The following is a 17,632-nucleotide window of genomic DNA, read 5'->3' on the forward strand; positions in this document are numbered from 1 at the left end:
AGGAGAGGGGGGGAAGGGGAGGAGGGGAGGGAGGATGGAGAGGGTGGAGGAGAGGGAGGAAGGAGAGGGTGGAAGTGTGGGGGAGGAAGGAAAAGCTAGAGGAGAGGGAGGAAGGACAGGATGGAGGAGGGGGAGGCCAGGGAGGAAGGAGAGGGCGGAGGAGAGGGGGAGGAAGGGGAGGAGGGGAGGGAGGAAGGAGAGGGCGGAGGAGAGGGGGAGGAAGGGGAGGAGGGGAGGGAGGATGGAGAAGGTGGAGGAGAGGGGGGAAGGAGAGGGTGGAGAGGGTGGAGGTGGGGGAGGAAGGGGAGGAAGAAGAAGCTAGAGGAGAAGGAGGAGGAGAGCGAGAGGGTGAAGGGAGGAAGAGGAGGAAGGAGTGAGCCTTCCTCCACCCCTCCCCCCCCCCTCCTGGTCCAGGTCCTACCGGTACAGTTGGGTCCGTAGTGGTTCTGGTCACACAGCTGACAGGAAGTCCCCCTGAAGCCGTCGTCACAGCGACAGTGACCGAGACCCGAGACGCCGTCGCTGCAGGAGCCCCGGCTCCCACAGGGAGCCTCCACCCCTCCTGGACACACTGAACCACACCCACAACACCGTCACCACCCCACTGAGCCACACCCACAACACCGTCACCACCCCACTGAGCCACACCCACAACACCGTCACCAGCCCACTGAGCCACACCCACAACACCGTCACCACCCCACTGAGCCACACCCACAACACCGTCACCACCCCACTGAGCCACACCCACAACACCGTCACCACCCCACTGAGCCACACCCACAACACCGTCACCAGCCCACTGAGCCACACCCACAACACCGTCACCACCCCACTGAGCCACACCCACAACACCGTCACCACCCCACTGAGCCACACCCACAACACCGTCACCACCCCACTGAGCCACACCCACAACACCGTCACCACCCCACTGAGCCACACCCACAACACCGTCACCACCCCACTGAGCCACACCCACAACACCATCACCACCCCACTGAGCCACACCCACAACACCGTCACCACCCCACTGAGCCACACCCACAACACCGTCACCACCCCACTGAGCCACACCCACAACACCGTCACCAGCCCACTGAGCCACACCCACAACACCGTCACCAGCCCACTGAGCCACACCCACAACACCGTCACCTCCCCACTGCGCCGGGATCAGGTCAAAACTAGCGCTGGCGATAGATTAAAAAATTAAGCAATTAATTGCGATTAATCGCATTGTTTTCTCGGCTCCCATTGGAAATTCTTCACCATTTTTTACGTTTTGTTTTTAGAAACCGCTGGCGTCGCCCTTATATAAATAGAAACACACTATTCTCCAATATTCCGCACGTTTTGAGATATTTTTTTATGAACCGACTCGTTACGCACTGAAATATGGGAGGAAGCAGAAGCGGAATAATAAAGAAAAAAAAACGTCCGTTTCCTGGTAATAATTGTCTTGATGCCTCTGAAAGACACAGGAACAATTAATTAAAAATAGTTTTTCTTAATTGTAGTTAAGTGAGGAAACGTCTCTGGTTGTGGTGTTAAAGTGCAGTTTTCTCAATATTACACACCTCATGTTGAAGTGATGGCAGTGGTAGTTGTACCTTACCCCCCCACCTTAGCAGTAGTTGTATGGTACCCCCCCCCCCCACCATGGCAGTACTTGTACAGTACCCCCCACCTTGGCAGTACTTGTACAGTACCACCACCCCCACCATGGCAGTACTTGTACAGTACCCCCCACCTTGGCAGTACTTGTACAGTACCACCACCCCCACCATGGCAGTACTTGTACAGCACCCCCCCCCCCCACCATGGCAGTACTTATAAAGTACCCCCCCATCCCCACCTTGACAGTAGTTGTACAGTACCCCCCCCCTCCCCCCACACCATGGCAGTAGTTGTATAGTACCCCCCCCCCCCCCCCCACCTTGGCAGTCTCGGCCGTAATGGTTCTTGCAGCACTTCTGGGTCCAGGCCTTGTAGGTACAGATCCTCTTGCACCCGGCCCTGCTGAAGTGGCTGGAGTACACACTGTACTCCGCCCAGGCTGGACACACACCATCGTTTCTCCCTGGGGGGGGGGCGTCGTTACATATTTATAAAAGGAGGGGTATGTAGTGAGTTGCTGGGTTTTTGAGGTTTGTGTTTCCACATCTCACCGTGTCGATGTATCTGAAGGAGCAGGTTGGAGGTAAGGAACATCGTCCACAACGACCCTGAACAACAACAAACGGATCATTTCAGCTCTGAAACTCAAGACTTCAGGAGCAGCATGACGGTGGATTAAACCATTTTAACGAGGGTAATTCCACTTTGTTCAGACTTGATCGGGGTTTGGACTCAAAAATGTCCCTTTATGTAAAACGACCAGAACACAAGGACAAACAACTCCGTCCAGGAAGATCAAAGCAGCTTCATTTGGAATCTGAGCAACAAAGGAAATATAAAGAGTTTCAAGAGATGAAAGACAAAAGCAAATGAGTGTAAAGAGGGAAAAATAAAAGTAAAAATAACAATCGTCTCCAAGAATCTTTGCATGAAGATTGAGCTCGTCTTCAAACATGCAGGTCATTTCAAAAACAACCACCGGCGCCCTCTAGTGGCCCGAAGGTGAACACTACATCTCAGACGCTCAACTTTCCTGAAACGAAAATGCAAAAAACGATCAGAGACGCGTCAGGACGAGTTAAAGGACGGACGTCTGCTCACGTAGGTGGTTTTGTTCTGGAAGTCGTCGCAGTGCGCCCCCAGACCGGGCGGCTCCAGCAGGTGGTCGATGCCGTAGGCCACGCCCACCTTGAAGCTCATGTGGCGCTGCTGCAGGCCGGGCGGCGTCCCCGTTGATCAGGATGTCCCCCTGAGCAGAGACACACATGAAGCAGGAGGTCAAGCTGTCGAGAACGACTCTAACGCTGCTCTGGCGTCAGCAACCACAGCGAAGACGTCTTTATCGGCGTCTTCAGATCATGTCTCACATTTTATTACGTCTTTTCTGTCCCCCATGTTTGATTCCTTCCTGCTGCAACAGGTTCATGTGTCCTGGTCTGCTGGGACTTGTCTCCGTCATGTCTGCTTGTTTCATACTGGATTCCAGTGTCCCAGTGTCCCAGTGTCTCAGTGTCCCAGTGTCCCCAGTGCCCCAGTGCCCCAGTGTCTCAGTGTCCCAGTGCCCCTGTGCCCCTGTGCCCCAGTGTCTCAGTGTCCCAGCGCCTCAGCGCCTGTCCTGTTCCGTTCTGTTCGGTCCTGTTCGGTCCCGTTCCGTCCCGTTCCGTCCCTTTCGGTCCCGTTCCGTCCCGTTCCGTCCCTTTCGGTCCCATTCCGTCCCGTTCGTCCCGTTCCGTCCCGTCCCGTTCCGTCCCGTCCCGTCCCGTTCCGTCCCGTCCCGTCCCGTCCCGTTCCGTCCCGTTCCGTCCCGTTCCGTCCTGTTCGGGTCGTGTTCGGCTGCACATCCTTCAGTTTGGTGGGAAGCTGAACTTTGGGACTTCCTCTGTCAGTTTGCTGGATTTAAAAAACCTCCAATTCTCAGAATATGAGAAGTTTTCTTTTTTCTCAGGCGAGAATAAAAATGTGAAAAAAGGTTTATTGTGTAACTTCATTTAGAACTTCTTGAAACACCACAGAGTGCAGGTACAAGTGGTGTTCTGGACTGGTTCTACTTTGTTTGCCTGAGGTTTAAGTCTTTAGGAATCTATATGTAAATGATTATAGAATATATTAGTAGGACCTGAAATGACGTTTTCCTCCGTCCGTTTGATCGTCACAAGCTGCCGTGGATGTTCGATCCGCTCGTGAAAAAAATAAGATCTAAGACGTCCTCGCCGCTCATTCAAAGTGTTTGTGCCATGTGACGGGAGCGGTCACCATGGCAACAACTTCAGGGAGGATCCGTGCATGGAGCGGAAAGACGACAGGTTCGTGCTTCTCGAGAGGCTCAGCAGCTACACACACACACACACACACACACACACACACACACACACACACACACACACACACACACACACACACTACATTGACTAATCGATTTGTTGAGGATTCAGAAATTAATCTTCTTTTCTCAAAGACATTTTAGTTTCCGGGTCACAAACGGTCTGAATTTCACCTTAAATGTGTCGGACAGGTAAATTTATAACTCATTATAACTTTTACATTTTGATTTTTAAACTTTGTTGTGGCGCAGAGAACGATCCATAGCGTAGCGATCCATAGCGTAACGATCCAAAACGTAATGATCCATAGCGAAACGATCCAAAACGTAACGATCCATAGCGTAACGATCCATAACGTAACGATCCATAGCGTAACGATCCATAACGTAACGATCCAAAACGTAAGAATCCATAGCGTAACGATCCATAACGTAACGATCCATAGCGTAACGATCCAAAACGTAACGATCATAACGTAACGATTCATAGCGTAACGATCCATAGCGTAACGATCCATAACGTAACGATCCATAGCGTAACGATCCATAACGTAACGATCTATAGCGTAACGATCCATAACGTAACGATCCATAATGTAACGATCCATAGTGTAACGATCCAAAACGTAATGATCCATAATCTAACGATCCCTAACGTAACGATCATAACGTAACGATTCATAGCGTAACGATCCATAGCGTAACGATCCATAACGTAACGATCCATAGCGTAACGATCCATAACGTAACGATCTATAGCGTAACGATCCATAACGTAACGATCCATAATGTAACGTAATGATCCCGAAAATCCCAGCAGAGGGGCGGAGCCTAGTGCACAGGATGGAGGACGAGTCTGAGGTCCCTCGTACTCTGGTACAGTAAAGTTTGACATTCCCTGAACAGCAGAGAACATAAACCCACCAAGGAGCTTATAGAGGATTTATACTAGTTTTATTTTGACAGTTCATTGTATTTTGCACCAGAATGTTCATTAAAATGGACTTTCTGTTGAGATTGTAATCGTTTTCAGTTCTAACTGTTTGATCTTGTAAAAATATAGACAGCTTCATTCCGTACACTGTGACCACAACAAAGAAACACTTTGAAGTGTAACTTCAAAGGGTATTATAGCGATATTTCAGCAGTCTGGTCACTCAGGATGAAACTGGACTGTTTGTGGTCCCTGAAGTACTTTAAATCTTATTTAATCATTATATTGTAAACATCTTATATACATGTATTTTTATTGTACTCAATGTTCAATTTTGTTCTTTTAAATAACCAGAACATATTTGATGTTTGGTTTGTTAAATATCAACTCGTACTACAATTTGTCCTCATGACCCGTCCCTCTCAAGAGAAGACACCTGTCTTCAGGGGACACTTGGACATGCCCTTGGATTGTAGGGCGTCCCTACATCAGAGGTTTTACTGTAGACGTGATGAAAAGTCGATATTTGTGTAAAAACCAACCAATTTGTAGCAAAAAGGACGACAATCTGAGGGCAGAGACACGTTAATGGAGCCTCTGATGCAGAACGCAGTGAAATTTTCAAAATAAACTTCTCCTTTTTTTACAAACCGGCCGTGCTTTTGAGCCGCAGGTCGTACGTTTAACTCCCCGGCTCTAGAACCTCCAGACAGAAGGTACAGAGTTCTTGTGAGACGAAGGCCAAGAAGCGTATTGATCCCGATTCACTAACGCCAGACGTCCGTCAAGCAGACGTCTACCTTGATGTTCCGTACGACGTGAGCCTTGACGATGGCGGCGAGCTGCTGCTGGTTGTCGGGGCTGGTGAGCCAGCGCCAGCGTTCGGGCGCCATGGCGTCCAGCGCCTGGTTGGACGGCCAGAAGATGGTGTACGGCTGGTGGAGGCTCATGTCCAGCAGCGGCACCACCCCAGAGTCCTGCACACAGCACCACCAACACCGTCACTCCCGGTTGGCTCAGTTGGAAAATGAACCCAGGAAGTGTTTCTGTACTGAAGCAGAACTCGGCTCTGAAACACCATTGGGTCTGGGTATACTGTATATATAGTGTGTATATAGAGTGTAGTGTGTATAGGATATATATAGTGTGTAAATAGAGTGTATATAGTGTGTATATAGTGTGTATAGAGTGTAAATATAGTGTGTATAGTGTATATATAGTGTGTATATAGAGTGTATATAGTGTGTATATAGTGTGTATAGAGTGTAAATATAGTGTGTATAGTGTATATATAGTGTGTATATAGAGTGTAGAGTGTGTATAGTCTATATATAGTGTGTATGTGTATACACACACACACACACACACACTATATATACCCTATATATACTATATTTACATTATATATGTTATATATACTCTATATACACAATATATATACACGATATACACACACTATATTTACACTATTTACACACTATATATATATACACTACATTTACACTATATATATTATATATCTCTATATATACACTATACATACATATATTTACACTATATACACTCTATTTACACTATATATTACAAAAACACTATTTACACACTATACACACTATATTTACACTCTATATACACACTATATACACTCTATTTACACTATAAAAGCACTATTTACACACTATATATACACTATACACACACTTTATATTTGCACTAAGGTGAAGGTTTTGGATCAGAGAGTTTGTATCTGATGGAAAACGAGGAGATTCACAGGTGAACATGGCCGTCAGTTGCTATGGAAACGGTGAGTCTGTGTTTGCTGTTCGCTCCACCCCAGACCCACGCCCTCATCGACGGCAGCAGGCCTGAAGCCTCCGTCACTCAGGGCGAACGACCACCGCCTCCTGGTGGCGCTGCAGCACTTCCGTTATTACCTCCAGCAGCCTGGAGAAGCGGGTGTAGCCGTAGAAGGAAATCGCTGTGGTTAAATTCATCTGGAGAGAGAGAGAGAGAGAGAGAGAGTTAGAGAGAGAGAGAGTGAGAGAGAGTGAGAGTGAGTGAGAGAGTGAGAGTGAGAGAGAGAGAGTGAGAGTGAGAGAGAGAGAGTGAGAGAGAGTGAGAGTGAGAGAGAGAGAGTGAGAGAGAGAGAGAGAGGGAGAGACAGTCACCAGGGAGAGAGAGAGACAGAGAGAGAGAGAGTTAGAGAGAGAGAGAGTGAGAGAGAGTGAGAGTGCGTGAGAGAGTGAGAGTGAGAGAGAGAGAGAGAGAGTGAGAGAGTGAGAGTGAGAGAGAGAGAGTGAGAGAGCGAGAGAGAGAGAGAGAGGGAGAGACAGTCACCAGGGAGAGAGAGAGACAGAGAGAGAGAGAGAGAGAGAGAGAGAGAGAGAGAGACAGAGAGAGAGACAGAGAGAGCGAGATAGAGAGAGACAGTCACCAGGGAGAGAGATAGAGAGAGAGAGAGAGAGAGAGACAGAGAGAGAGAGAGAGAGAGAGAGAGAGAGAGAGACAGAGAGAGCGAGATAGAGAGAGACAGTCACCAGGGAGAGCGATAGAGAGAGAGAGAGAGAGAGAGAGACAGAGAGAGAGAGAGAGAGAGCAGAGAGAGAGGAGAGAGAGAGAGAGAGAGAGAGAGAGAGTGAGAGTGAGTGAGAGAGTGAGAGTGAGAGAGAGAGAGAGTGAGAGAGAGAGATTGAGAGAGAGAGAGAGTGAGAGAGAGTGAGAGTGAGAGAGAGAGAGTGAGAGAGCGAGAGAGAGAGAGAGGGAGAGAGAGAGAGAGAGACAGTCACCAGGGAGAGAGAGAGACAGAGAGAGAGAGAGAGAGAGAGAGAGAGAGAGAGAGAGAGACAGAGAGAGAGACAGAGAGAGCGAGATAGAGAGAGACAGTCACCAGGGAGAGAGATAGAGAGAGAGAGAGAGAGAGAGAGACAGAGAGAGAGAGAGAGAGAGAGACAGAGAGAGCGAGATAGAGAGAGACAGTCACCAGGGAGAGAGATAGAGAGAGAGAGAGAGAGAGAGAGAGAGAGAGAGAGAGAGAGAGAGAGAGAGAGAGAGAGAGAGAGAGAGAGAGAGTCACCAGGTTGGGCTGGAGCTGCAGCTGGTCCTCCAGCTGGTACGGGGTCAGCAGCTGCTCCACCTGGTGGATGACGCCGTTCACCACTGTGTAGTCGCTTTCTACCACCCGGGACACGTTGTTGATCCACAGTGAGCCCTGCAGGGGGCGACAGAGTCCAGCTGTCCTCAGAGACGCCAATCTAACTTAATCTAACTAGTCTAACTTAATCTAACTACTCTCACTTAATCTAAGTACTCTAACTTAATCTAACTACTCTCACTTAATCCAACTACTCTCACTTAATCTAAGTACTCTAACTTAATCCAACTACTCTCACTTAATCTAACTACTCTAACTTAATCTAACTACTCTAACTTAATCTAACTACTCTCACTTAATCTAACTACTCTAACTTAATCTAACTACTCTAACTTAATCCAACTACTCTCACTTAATCCAACTACTCTCACTTAATCTAAGTACTCTAACTTAATCCAACTACTCTCACTTAATCTAACTACTCTAACTTAATCTAACTACTCTAACTTAATCTAACTACTCTAACTTAATCTAACTACTCTCACTTAATCTAACTACTCTAACTTAATCTAACTACTCTAACTTAATCCAACTACTCTCACTTAATCTAACTACTCTAACTTAATCTATCTACTCTAACGTAATCTAACTACTCTAACTTAATCTAATACTCTAACGTAATCTAACTACTCTAACTTAATCTAACTACTCTAACTTAATCTAATACTCTAACGTAATCTAACTACTCTAACTTAATCTAATACTCTAACGTAATCTAACTACTCTAACGTAATCTAACTACTCTAACGTAATCTAACTACTCTAACTTAATCTAATACTCTAATGTAATCTAACTACTCTAACGTAATCTAACTACTCTAACTTAATCTAACTACTTTTCTGGATTTACTTGATTCCTGTTGATAAACTTTGATGAGAAAGACTTTATATTGTTGAGGCTCCAGAGGTTCACATGGTGGAGATGTGCCTCCAGATGTTTCCAAAGAAAAAAGTGTGTCTTGACTCAATAAGGTTGAAAAACACTGAACTATTGGCCTCAGATCACTGGGAACCTGGAGGAACCAGGAAGTGTGTGTGTGTGTGTGTGTGTGTGTGTGTGTGTGTGTGTGTGTGTGCTACCTCCTTCATGCTGAAGTGCAGAGTGTGTCCTGACATTGCGACGGCTCGCTTCGTGGCTTTCAGGTCACTGAAGGTCAGAACTTCACAGGAAACCACGTGGTAGTACGCCAGGTCCACGGAACGCCCGGATTTCTTCCACGCCTCGATCTGCAGGAACAACATGTCGACCGGTAACGGACAGGGGCAACACGCCTCACGTGCAAATATGTGAGTTGTTTTACGGTTGAACCTCAAACATCCAGCAGAAAGAGAAAACAGCCATGATGTCGTCATCGAGAAGATCTGCTGGGTCAGCAGTTCACAGTTTGGACAAGTACATTTAGTGCTGCAATACTGAAGTGATTTAAAGGACATAACAACAGGTTTATTAGTCCCTCCTGTCTCCTAACAGTCCCTCCTGTCTCCTAACAGTCCCTCCTGTCTCCTAACAGTCCCTCCTGTCTCCTAACAGTCCCTCCTATCTCCTAACAGTCCCTCCTATCTCCTAACAGTCCCTCTTATCTCCTAACAGTCCCTCCTATCTCTTAACAGTCCCTCCTGTTTCCTAACAGTCCCTCATATGTCCTAACAGTCCCTCCTGTCTCCTAACAGTCCCTCTTGTCTCCTAACAGTCCCTCCTATCTCCTAACAGTCCCTCCTATCTCCTAACAGTCTCTCCTATCTCCTAACAGTCCCTCCTGTTTCCTAACAGTCTCTCCTGTCTCCTGACAGTCCCTCCTGTCTCCTAACAGTCTCTCCTGTCTCCTGACAGTCCCTCCTGTCTCCTAACAGTCTTTCCTATCTCCTAACAGTCCCTCCTATCTCTTAACAGTCCCTCCTGTCTCCTAACAGTCCCTCGTGTCTCCTAACAGTCCCTCATGTCTCCTAACAGTCCCTCCTGTCTCCAAACAGTCCCTCCTGTCTCTTAACAGTCCCTCATGTCTCCTAACAGTCCCTCCTGTCTCCTGACAGTCCCTCCTGTCTCCTAACAGTCTTTCCTATCTCCTAACAGTCCCTCCTATCTCTTAACAGTCCCTCCTGTCTCCTAACAGTCCCTCATGTCTCCTAACAGTCCCTCCTGTCTCCAAACAGTCCCTCCTGTCTCTTAACAGTCCCTCATGTCTCCTAACAGTCCCTCCTGTCTCCTAACAGTCCTTCCTGTCTCCTAACAGTCCCTCCTGTCTCCTAACAGTCCCTCCTGTCTCCTAACAGTCTCTCCTTTCTCCTGACAGTCCCTCCTGTCTCCTAACAGTCTTTCCTATCTCCTAACAGTCTTTCCTGTCTCCTAACAGTCCCTCCTATCTCTTAACAGTCCCTCCTATCTCCTAACAGTCCCTCCTGTCTCCTAACAGTCTCTCCTATCTCCTAACAGTCCCTCCTGTCTCCTACCAGTCCCCCCTATCTCCTAACAGTCCCTCCTGTCTCCTAACAGTCCTTCCTGTCTCCTAACAGTCCCTCCTGTCTCCTAACAGTCCCTCCTGTCTCCTAACAGTCCTTCCTCTTTCTCTTTTGATTTAATTTCAATGTAAAAGCCCAGATTAATATGTTTGTTATTGTTAAGCTGTATTAGTTTATTTATTATCCCCCCTTTGTATTTCTGTTTTGTTATTGTTTTGTTGTGTTTTCTTTGTTTGTTGATCACATGCTCAGCCACCGCTACAGTTTGTTAATGTTCTCGTTCAATAAATAAATACATTTGTGCCGAAATACAAGTTTGCGCCACAAGGTGGTACATTGAGCGACTTAAAGGCGCAGCAGCAGCAGCAGCAGGCACAACACTGCCACCTAGGGCACAACGCAGACATGGCTTCACTTAGTGTCAGGCGTTTAATTTTGAAATACGGAGGAAGCCTGTGGAGCTTCCTGCTGGCCGTCGCTCACCACCGTGTCATTGACGCCTCCGGCCGGGGAGAAGACGGTGTACGGTCCTTTGTTGTACAGTCCGGGACCCTCCATCTGTCAAAAATGACATTCAAAACCGCCCTTGGTCAGAATTTGACCCCCGACATTAATGTGGAGGTCACATGACGCAACGCCTTTCACAATAAAACAACGAGTCCAACTTATGTGAAGTGATACTTTAGACACGTAAACTCAAAACAATTTCCAGATGATGACAAATTGTTTTAATCCTGAATAAAAATACGATACCAGATAAGGTGACTGAGGGTTTTTTCACAAATATAATAATATCTGACTTACTTTAATATGTATATTTCAGAATAGACAAATGGCAAATTCTTGCAGTTACAAAAGAATCAAAAGAAGGAAGACTCTGACATTTGTCCAGATCTGCAGTTTAATGTTCTGTTTGACTTGTCGGCTTCCAGAGGTCAGAGGTCAGATCAGGTCGATGTGGATCCTCAACTGAAACCAGTTTGACGCCCCTGGTGTAAACAGGCCGTGGCTGTGATACTGGAAGACGCCTCTAGATGGTGCTGGACCAAGTATTTCTAGCTGTTTGTCCTTCCCGGGACACCGTCGCCCCCAAATGCACACGTGTTGCACCAAATGTTATTTACCTCTTTAAAATAAGTCTCTCTGGAGCGTTAAGCAGTGTTTATAAACACACGTTTAATTCTCGACAGAAGATGAACAACAAAGGTGTAAAACTGAAATCTTATCATTTAATAGTAATAATAGTAACGACTCACCGCTAACATGGAGCGAATGAAGGAATAGTTGGAGTTCTGCTGAATCTCCTGCAGGAGAGGAAACACGTGGTGCTGTGAGTGCGGGGGAGGGGGGAGGGGGTCAGAGGTCAGAGGTCAGGCTCCTCACGTTGTCCACGGAGCCGCGGCACACCAAGCCGTCTCCGACGTGTCCTCTTTTGCAGGTGCAGTTCCTGTCGCCGTCGCCGTACGGACTGCAGCTAGCATACCTGCTGCAGCCGCCGTTGTTCTGCAACCACAGTTTTATTTATTGATTTCACTTTGTTTGTTTGTTTACTGGACATATTTCACTTTATTGATTTCACTTTAGATTTATTTATTTCAATTTATATTTAGAGACAGGAGGGACACTTAGGAGACAGGAAGGACTGTTAGGAGATAGGAGGGACCGTTAGGAGATAGGAGGGACACTTAGGAGACAGGAAGGACTGTTAGGAGATAGGAGGGACCGTAAGGAGATAGGAGGGACACTTAGGAGACAGGAAGGACTGTTAGGAGATAGGAGGGACAGTAAGGAGATAGGAGGGACACTTAGGAGACAGGAGGGACTGTTAGGAGACAGGAGGGACTGTTAGGAGACAGGAGGGACTGTTAGGAGACAGGAGGGACTGTTAGGAGATAGGAGGGACTGTTAGGAGACAGGAGGGACTGTTAGGAGATAGGAGGGACTGTTAGGAGACAGGAAGGACTGTTAGGAGACAGGAGGGACTGTTAGGAGATAGGAGGGACCGTTAGGAGATAGGAGGGACACTTAGGAGACAGGAAGGACTGTTAGGAGATAGGAGGGACCGTAAGGAGATAGGAGGGACACTTAGGAGACAGGAAGGACTGTTAGGAGATAGGAGGGACAGTAAGGAGATAGGAGGGACTGTTAGGAGACAGGAGGGACTGTTAGGAGACAGGAGGGACTGTTAGGAGATAGGAGGGACTGTTAGGAGATAGGAGGGACTGTTAGGAGACAGGAGGGACTGTTAGGAGATAGGAGGGACTGTTAGGAGACAGGAGGGACACTTAGGAGACAGGAAGGACTGTTAGGAGATAGGAGGGACCGTTAGGAGATAGGAGGGACACTTAGGAGACAGGAAGGACTGTTAGGAGACAGGAGGGACCGTAAGGAGATAGGAGGGACACTTAGGAGACAGGAAGGACTGTTAGGAGATAGGAGGGACAGTAAGGAGATAGGAGGGACACTTAGTAGACAGGAGGGACTGTTAGGAGACAGGAGGGACTGTTAGGAGATAGGAGGGACTGTTAGGAGACAGGAGGGACTGTTAGGAGACAGGAGGGACTGTTAGGAGATAGGAGGGACTGTTAGGAGATAGGAGGGACTGTTAGGAGACAGGAGGGACTGTTAGGAGATAGGAGGGACTGTTAGGAGACAGGAGGGACACTTAGGAGACAGGAAGGACTGTTAGGAGATAGGAGGGACCGTTAGGAGATAGGAGGGACACTTAGGAGACAGGAAGGACTGTTAGGAGATAGGAGGGACCGTTAGGAGATAGGAGGGACACTTAGGAGACAGGAAGGACTGTTAGGAGATAGGAGGGACCGTAAGGAGATAGGAGGGACACTTAGGAGACAGGAAGGACTGTTAGGAGATAGGAGGGACAGTAAGGAGATAGGAGGGACACTTAGGAGACAGGAGGGACTGTTAGGAGACAGGAGGGACTGTTAGGAGACAGGAGGGACTGTTAGGAGACAGGAGGGACTGTTAGGAGATAGGAGGGACTGTTAGGAGACAGGAGGGACTGTTAGGAGATAGGAGGGACTGTTAGGAGATAGGAGGGACTGTTAGGAGACAGGAAGGACTGTTAGGAGACAGGAGGGACTGTTAGGAGATAGGAGGGACCGTTAGGAGATAGGAGGGACACTTAGGAGACAGGAAGGACTGTTAGGAGATAGGAGGGACCGTAAGGAGATAGGAGGGACACTTAGGAGACAGGAAGGACTGTTAGGAGATAGGAGGGACAGTAAGGAGATAGGAGGGACTGTTAGGAGACAGGAGGGACTGTTAGGAGACAGGAGGGACTGTTAGGAGATAGGAGGGACTGTTAGGAGATAGGAGGGACTGTTAGGAGACAGGAGGGACTGTTAGGAGATAGGAGGGACTGTTAGGAGACAGGAGGGACACTTAGGAGACAGGAAGGACTGTTAGGAGATAGGAGGGACCGTTAGGAGATAGGAGGGACACTTAGGAGACAGGAAGGACTGTTAGGAGACAGGAGGGACCGTAAGGAGATAGGAGGGACACTTAGGAGACAGGAAGGACTGTTAGGAGATAGGAGGGACAGTAAGGAGATAGGAGGGACACTTAGTAGACAGGAGGGACTGTTAGGAGACAGGAGGGACTGTTAGGAGATAGGAGGGACTGTTAGGAGACAGGATGGACTGTTAGGAGACAGGAGGGACTGTTAGGAGATAGGAGGGACTGTTAGGAGATAGGAGGGACTGTTAGGAGACAGGAGGGACTGTTAGGAGATAGGAGGGACTGTTAGGAGACAGGAGGGACACTTAGGAGACAGGAAGGACTGTTAGGAGATAGGAGGGACCGTTAGGAGATAGGAGGGACACTTAGGAGACAGGAAGGACTGTTAGGAGATAGGAGGGACCGTTAGGAGATAGGAGGGACACTTAGGAGACAGGAAGGACTGTTAGGAGATAGGAGGGACCGTAAGGAGATAGGAGGGACACTTAGGAGACAGGAAGGACTGTTAGGAGATAGGAGGGACAGTAAGGAGATAGGAGGGACACTTAGGAGACAGGAGGGACTGTTAGGAGACAGGAGGGACTGTTAGGAGACAGGAGGGACTGTTAGGAGACAGGAGGGACTGTTAGGAGATAGGAGGGACTGTTAGGAGACAGGAGGGACTGTTAGGAGATAGGAGGGACTGTTAGGAGATAGGAGGGACTGTTAGGAGACAGGAAGGACTGTTAGGAGACAGGAGGGACTGTTAGGAGATAGGAGGGACCGTTAGGAGATAGGAGGGACACTTAGGAGACAGGAAGGACTGTTAGGAGATAGGAGGGACCGTAAGGAGATAGGAGGGACACTTAGGAGACAGGAAGGACTGTTAGGAGATAGGAGGGACAGTAAGGAGATAGGAGGGACTGTTAGGAGACAGGAGGGACTGTTAGGAGACAGGAGGGACTGTTAGGAGATAGGAGGGACTGTTAGGAGATAGGAGGGACTGTTAGGAGACAGGAGGGACTGTTAGGAGATAGGAGGGACTGTTAGGAGACAGGAGGGACACTTAGGAGACAGGAAGGACTGTTAGGAGATAGGAGGGACCGTTAGGAGATAGGAGGGACACTTAGGAGACAGGAAGGACTGTTAGGAGACAGGAGGGACCGTAAGGAGATAGGAGGGACACTTAGGAGACAGGAAGGACTGTTAGGAGATAGGAGGGACAGTAAGGAGATAGGAGGGACACTTAGTAGACAGGAGGGACTGTTAGGAGACAGGAGGGACTGTTAGGAGATAGGAGGGACTGTTAGGAGACAGGAGGGACTGTTAGGAGACAGGAGGGACTGTTAGGAGATAGGAGGGACTGTTAGGAGACAGGAGGGACTGTTAGGAGATAGGAGGGACTGTTAGGAGACAGGAGGGACACTTAGGAGACAGGAAGGACTGTTAGGAGATAGGAGGGACCGTTAGGAGATAGGAGGGACACTTAGGAGACAGGAAGGACTGTTAGGAGATAGGAGGGACAGTAAGGAGATAGGAGGGACACTTAGGAGACAGGAGGGACTGTTAGGAGACAGGAGGGACCGTTAGGAGATAGGAGGGACACTTAGGAGACAGGAAGGACTGTTAGGAGATAGGAGGGACCGTAAGGAGATAGGAGGGACACTTAGGAGACAGGAAGGACTGTTAGGAGATAGGAGGGACAGTAAGGAGATAGGAGGGACACTTAGGAGACAGGAAGGACTGTTAGGAGATAGGAGGGACACTTAGGAGACAGGAGGGACTGTTAGGAGACAGGAGGGACTGTTAGGAGACAGGAGGGACTGTTAGGTTATGATAAATCCAATAAACGGTACATTTATTTCATATATACTGAACAGTAAATTTTGAAGGTCATATATGTTCACAGCGTGTTTCTTCATGGTGAAAGACGCTTCAGCTGCTCGGAGGAAGTGAGGAAGTGAGGAAGTGAGGAAGTGAGGAAGTGTCGGTGTAACGGGAGGCGGATGACAGACGTACGGTTCTGCAGGGGTTGAGGCGTTCGCAGTCGCGCCCTCTCCTCCTGAAGCCTTGCCGACACCTGCAGGACGTCTGCAGGCGACACAAACAAGCCGTCAGTCTGCTTCCTGCCTTTCACCACATCCTCCCTTCTTCTCCTCCACTTATTCTATTTAAATGCTGCTGGGTTTTTTCAAATGTTATGAAATGACATTAGTGCAGGTCTGGTTTGCTGGATGTCATTTACTACATTATATTTGAGCACATATTCCAAAGCATAATAGCACAAGTTGCATTAATTATGAATAAAATAAAATAAAATAAAATAAAATAATATAAAATAATATAAAATAATATAAAATAATATAATATAATATAATGTCAAATAATAAAATAAAATAAAATATAATATAATAAAATATAATATAGTAAAATATAATATAGTAAAACAAAATAAACAAAACTAAACAAAACAAAACAAAACAAAACAAAACAAAACAAAACAAAACAAAACAAAACAAAACAAAACAAAACAAAATAAAATAAAATAAAATAGAACAGAACATTTAGTGTTGTTATTCCAGTTCTCAGGTTGAACTATTTTCACTGAACAACATATAAGAGCAGCAGGTTCGACTTCCAAAATGAGGTTTACTTGATATAAAACCAGTTTGTGAGCCTCACTAAAATAAAACTGCTGAAACTTCACGCCACACAAACGGCTGGGCGTCGGCTGACGTGTGAGGCGACGCAGCATCCTATCGGTGGTTCTTACAATGTTGGGCCCCGCCCTGAGGCACTCCTGCTTCTGGCTGCAGCCGCCATTGTTGACCAGACAGCCGTCGATCTCTGTGAACCAACCACATCTTCAATGCAGCATGACGACATTCACGACCAAGGAAAACGGAGCAAAGTGTCTGGTTTTCTTTACACGTAACGTTTTGTGCTGAACTCTTCCAAACCTGCAAGTATTCACGACTCAGCGAGATAAAAATGAACCCTTCCATGTGTGGATGAACCAAGAGACCTGTGGCTGTTGATTCTTTATTATCTAACATGTCATCTATCGACTCCTTCAAACAAGAGGAACGGTCTGGAAGTAAAACTGTGCCGTCAGATTCTGAATTTGAATTTCTAACTGAATTTTTTTTACCATCGAAATCAGACTTTGAATTTTAAAAGCTGTCGAATTTCAAGTATGTATCTTTTTTTTGCATCTGATTTTTTTTCAACAACATCTAAAAAATATTCAGTGCATAAAAATTCAATGTGTCTAAAAATTCAGCTGCAAAAAAATTCAGCTGTAAAAAAAATGCGCAGTGCTTGTTATGGCAAAAACTAATTCTAACCTCCCCACCGCCGTCAATGACCTGGTTATGTTTGTTAAAATTAGTTTTTGCCATAAAAGCACATGTCACGTGACCAACAAAGCTTCCCTTGATTGGACGTTGGGTGAACAAGACAGGTTTCGATTGCATCGTCCTGATGACACAGAGATTCTGGCTGTTTAGCAGCTGAATGTTTTTTGCAGCTGAATTTGTTTTGCGGTTGAATTTTTTTACAGCTAAATATTTTTTGCAGCTGAATGTTTTTTGCGGTTGAATTTTTTTACAGCTTAATATTTTTGGCAGCTGAATTTTTTTTGCAGCTGAATTTGTTTTTGCGGCTGAATTTTTTTTGCGGTTTAATTTTT

The 17,632-nt window shown here is 47.1% G+C and overlaps 2 protein-coding genes across 2 annotated transcripts in view; one reads left to right on the top strand and one right to left on the bottom strand.

Moving 5' to 3' along the window:
- dennd6a (DENN/MADD domain containing 6A) overlaps positions 1-17,632 on the top strand; it is a 342,604-nt gene that overhangs the window by 84,808 nt on the left and 240,164 nt on the right. The gene's annotated exons all lie outside the window — the stretch shown is intronic.
- The window catches only part of stab1 (stabilin 1), a 72,022-nt gene that overhangs the window by 23,729 nt on the left and 30,661 nt on the right, over positions 1-17,632 (bottom strand). The window contains 17 exon segments of the mRNA XM_080495326.1: positions 422-571; positions 1,940-2,048; positions 2,051-2,083; positions 2,172-2,228; positions 2,722-2,835; positions 2,837-2,869; positions 3,183-3,255; positions 3,874-3,950; positions 5,675-5,851; positions 6,809-6,868; positions 7,948-8,082; positions 9,106-9,252; positions 10,966-11,040; positions 11,739-11,786; positions 11,866-11,985; positions 15,961-16,032; positions 16,715-16,788. Coding sequence (XP_080351452.1) covers positions 422-571; positions 1,940-2,048; positions 2,051-2,083; positions 2,172-2,228; positions 2,722-2,835; positions 2,837-2,869; positions 3,183-3,255; positions 3,874-3,950; positions 5,675-5,851; positions 6,809-6,868; positions 7,948-8,082; positions 9,106-9,252; positions 10,966-11,040; positions 11,739-11,786; positions 11,866-11,985; positions 15,961-16,032; positions 16,715-16,788 — 1,554 coding nt within the window.

The sequence above is a fragment of the Blennius ocellaris genome (assembly GCF_963422515.1).
Source record: "Blennius ocellaris genome assembly, chromosome: 4".
Taxonomy (NCBI): Eukaryota; Metazoa; Chordata; class Actinopteri; order Blenniiformes; family Blenniidae; genus Blennius; species Blennius ocellaris.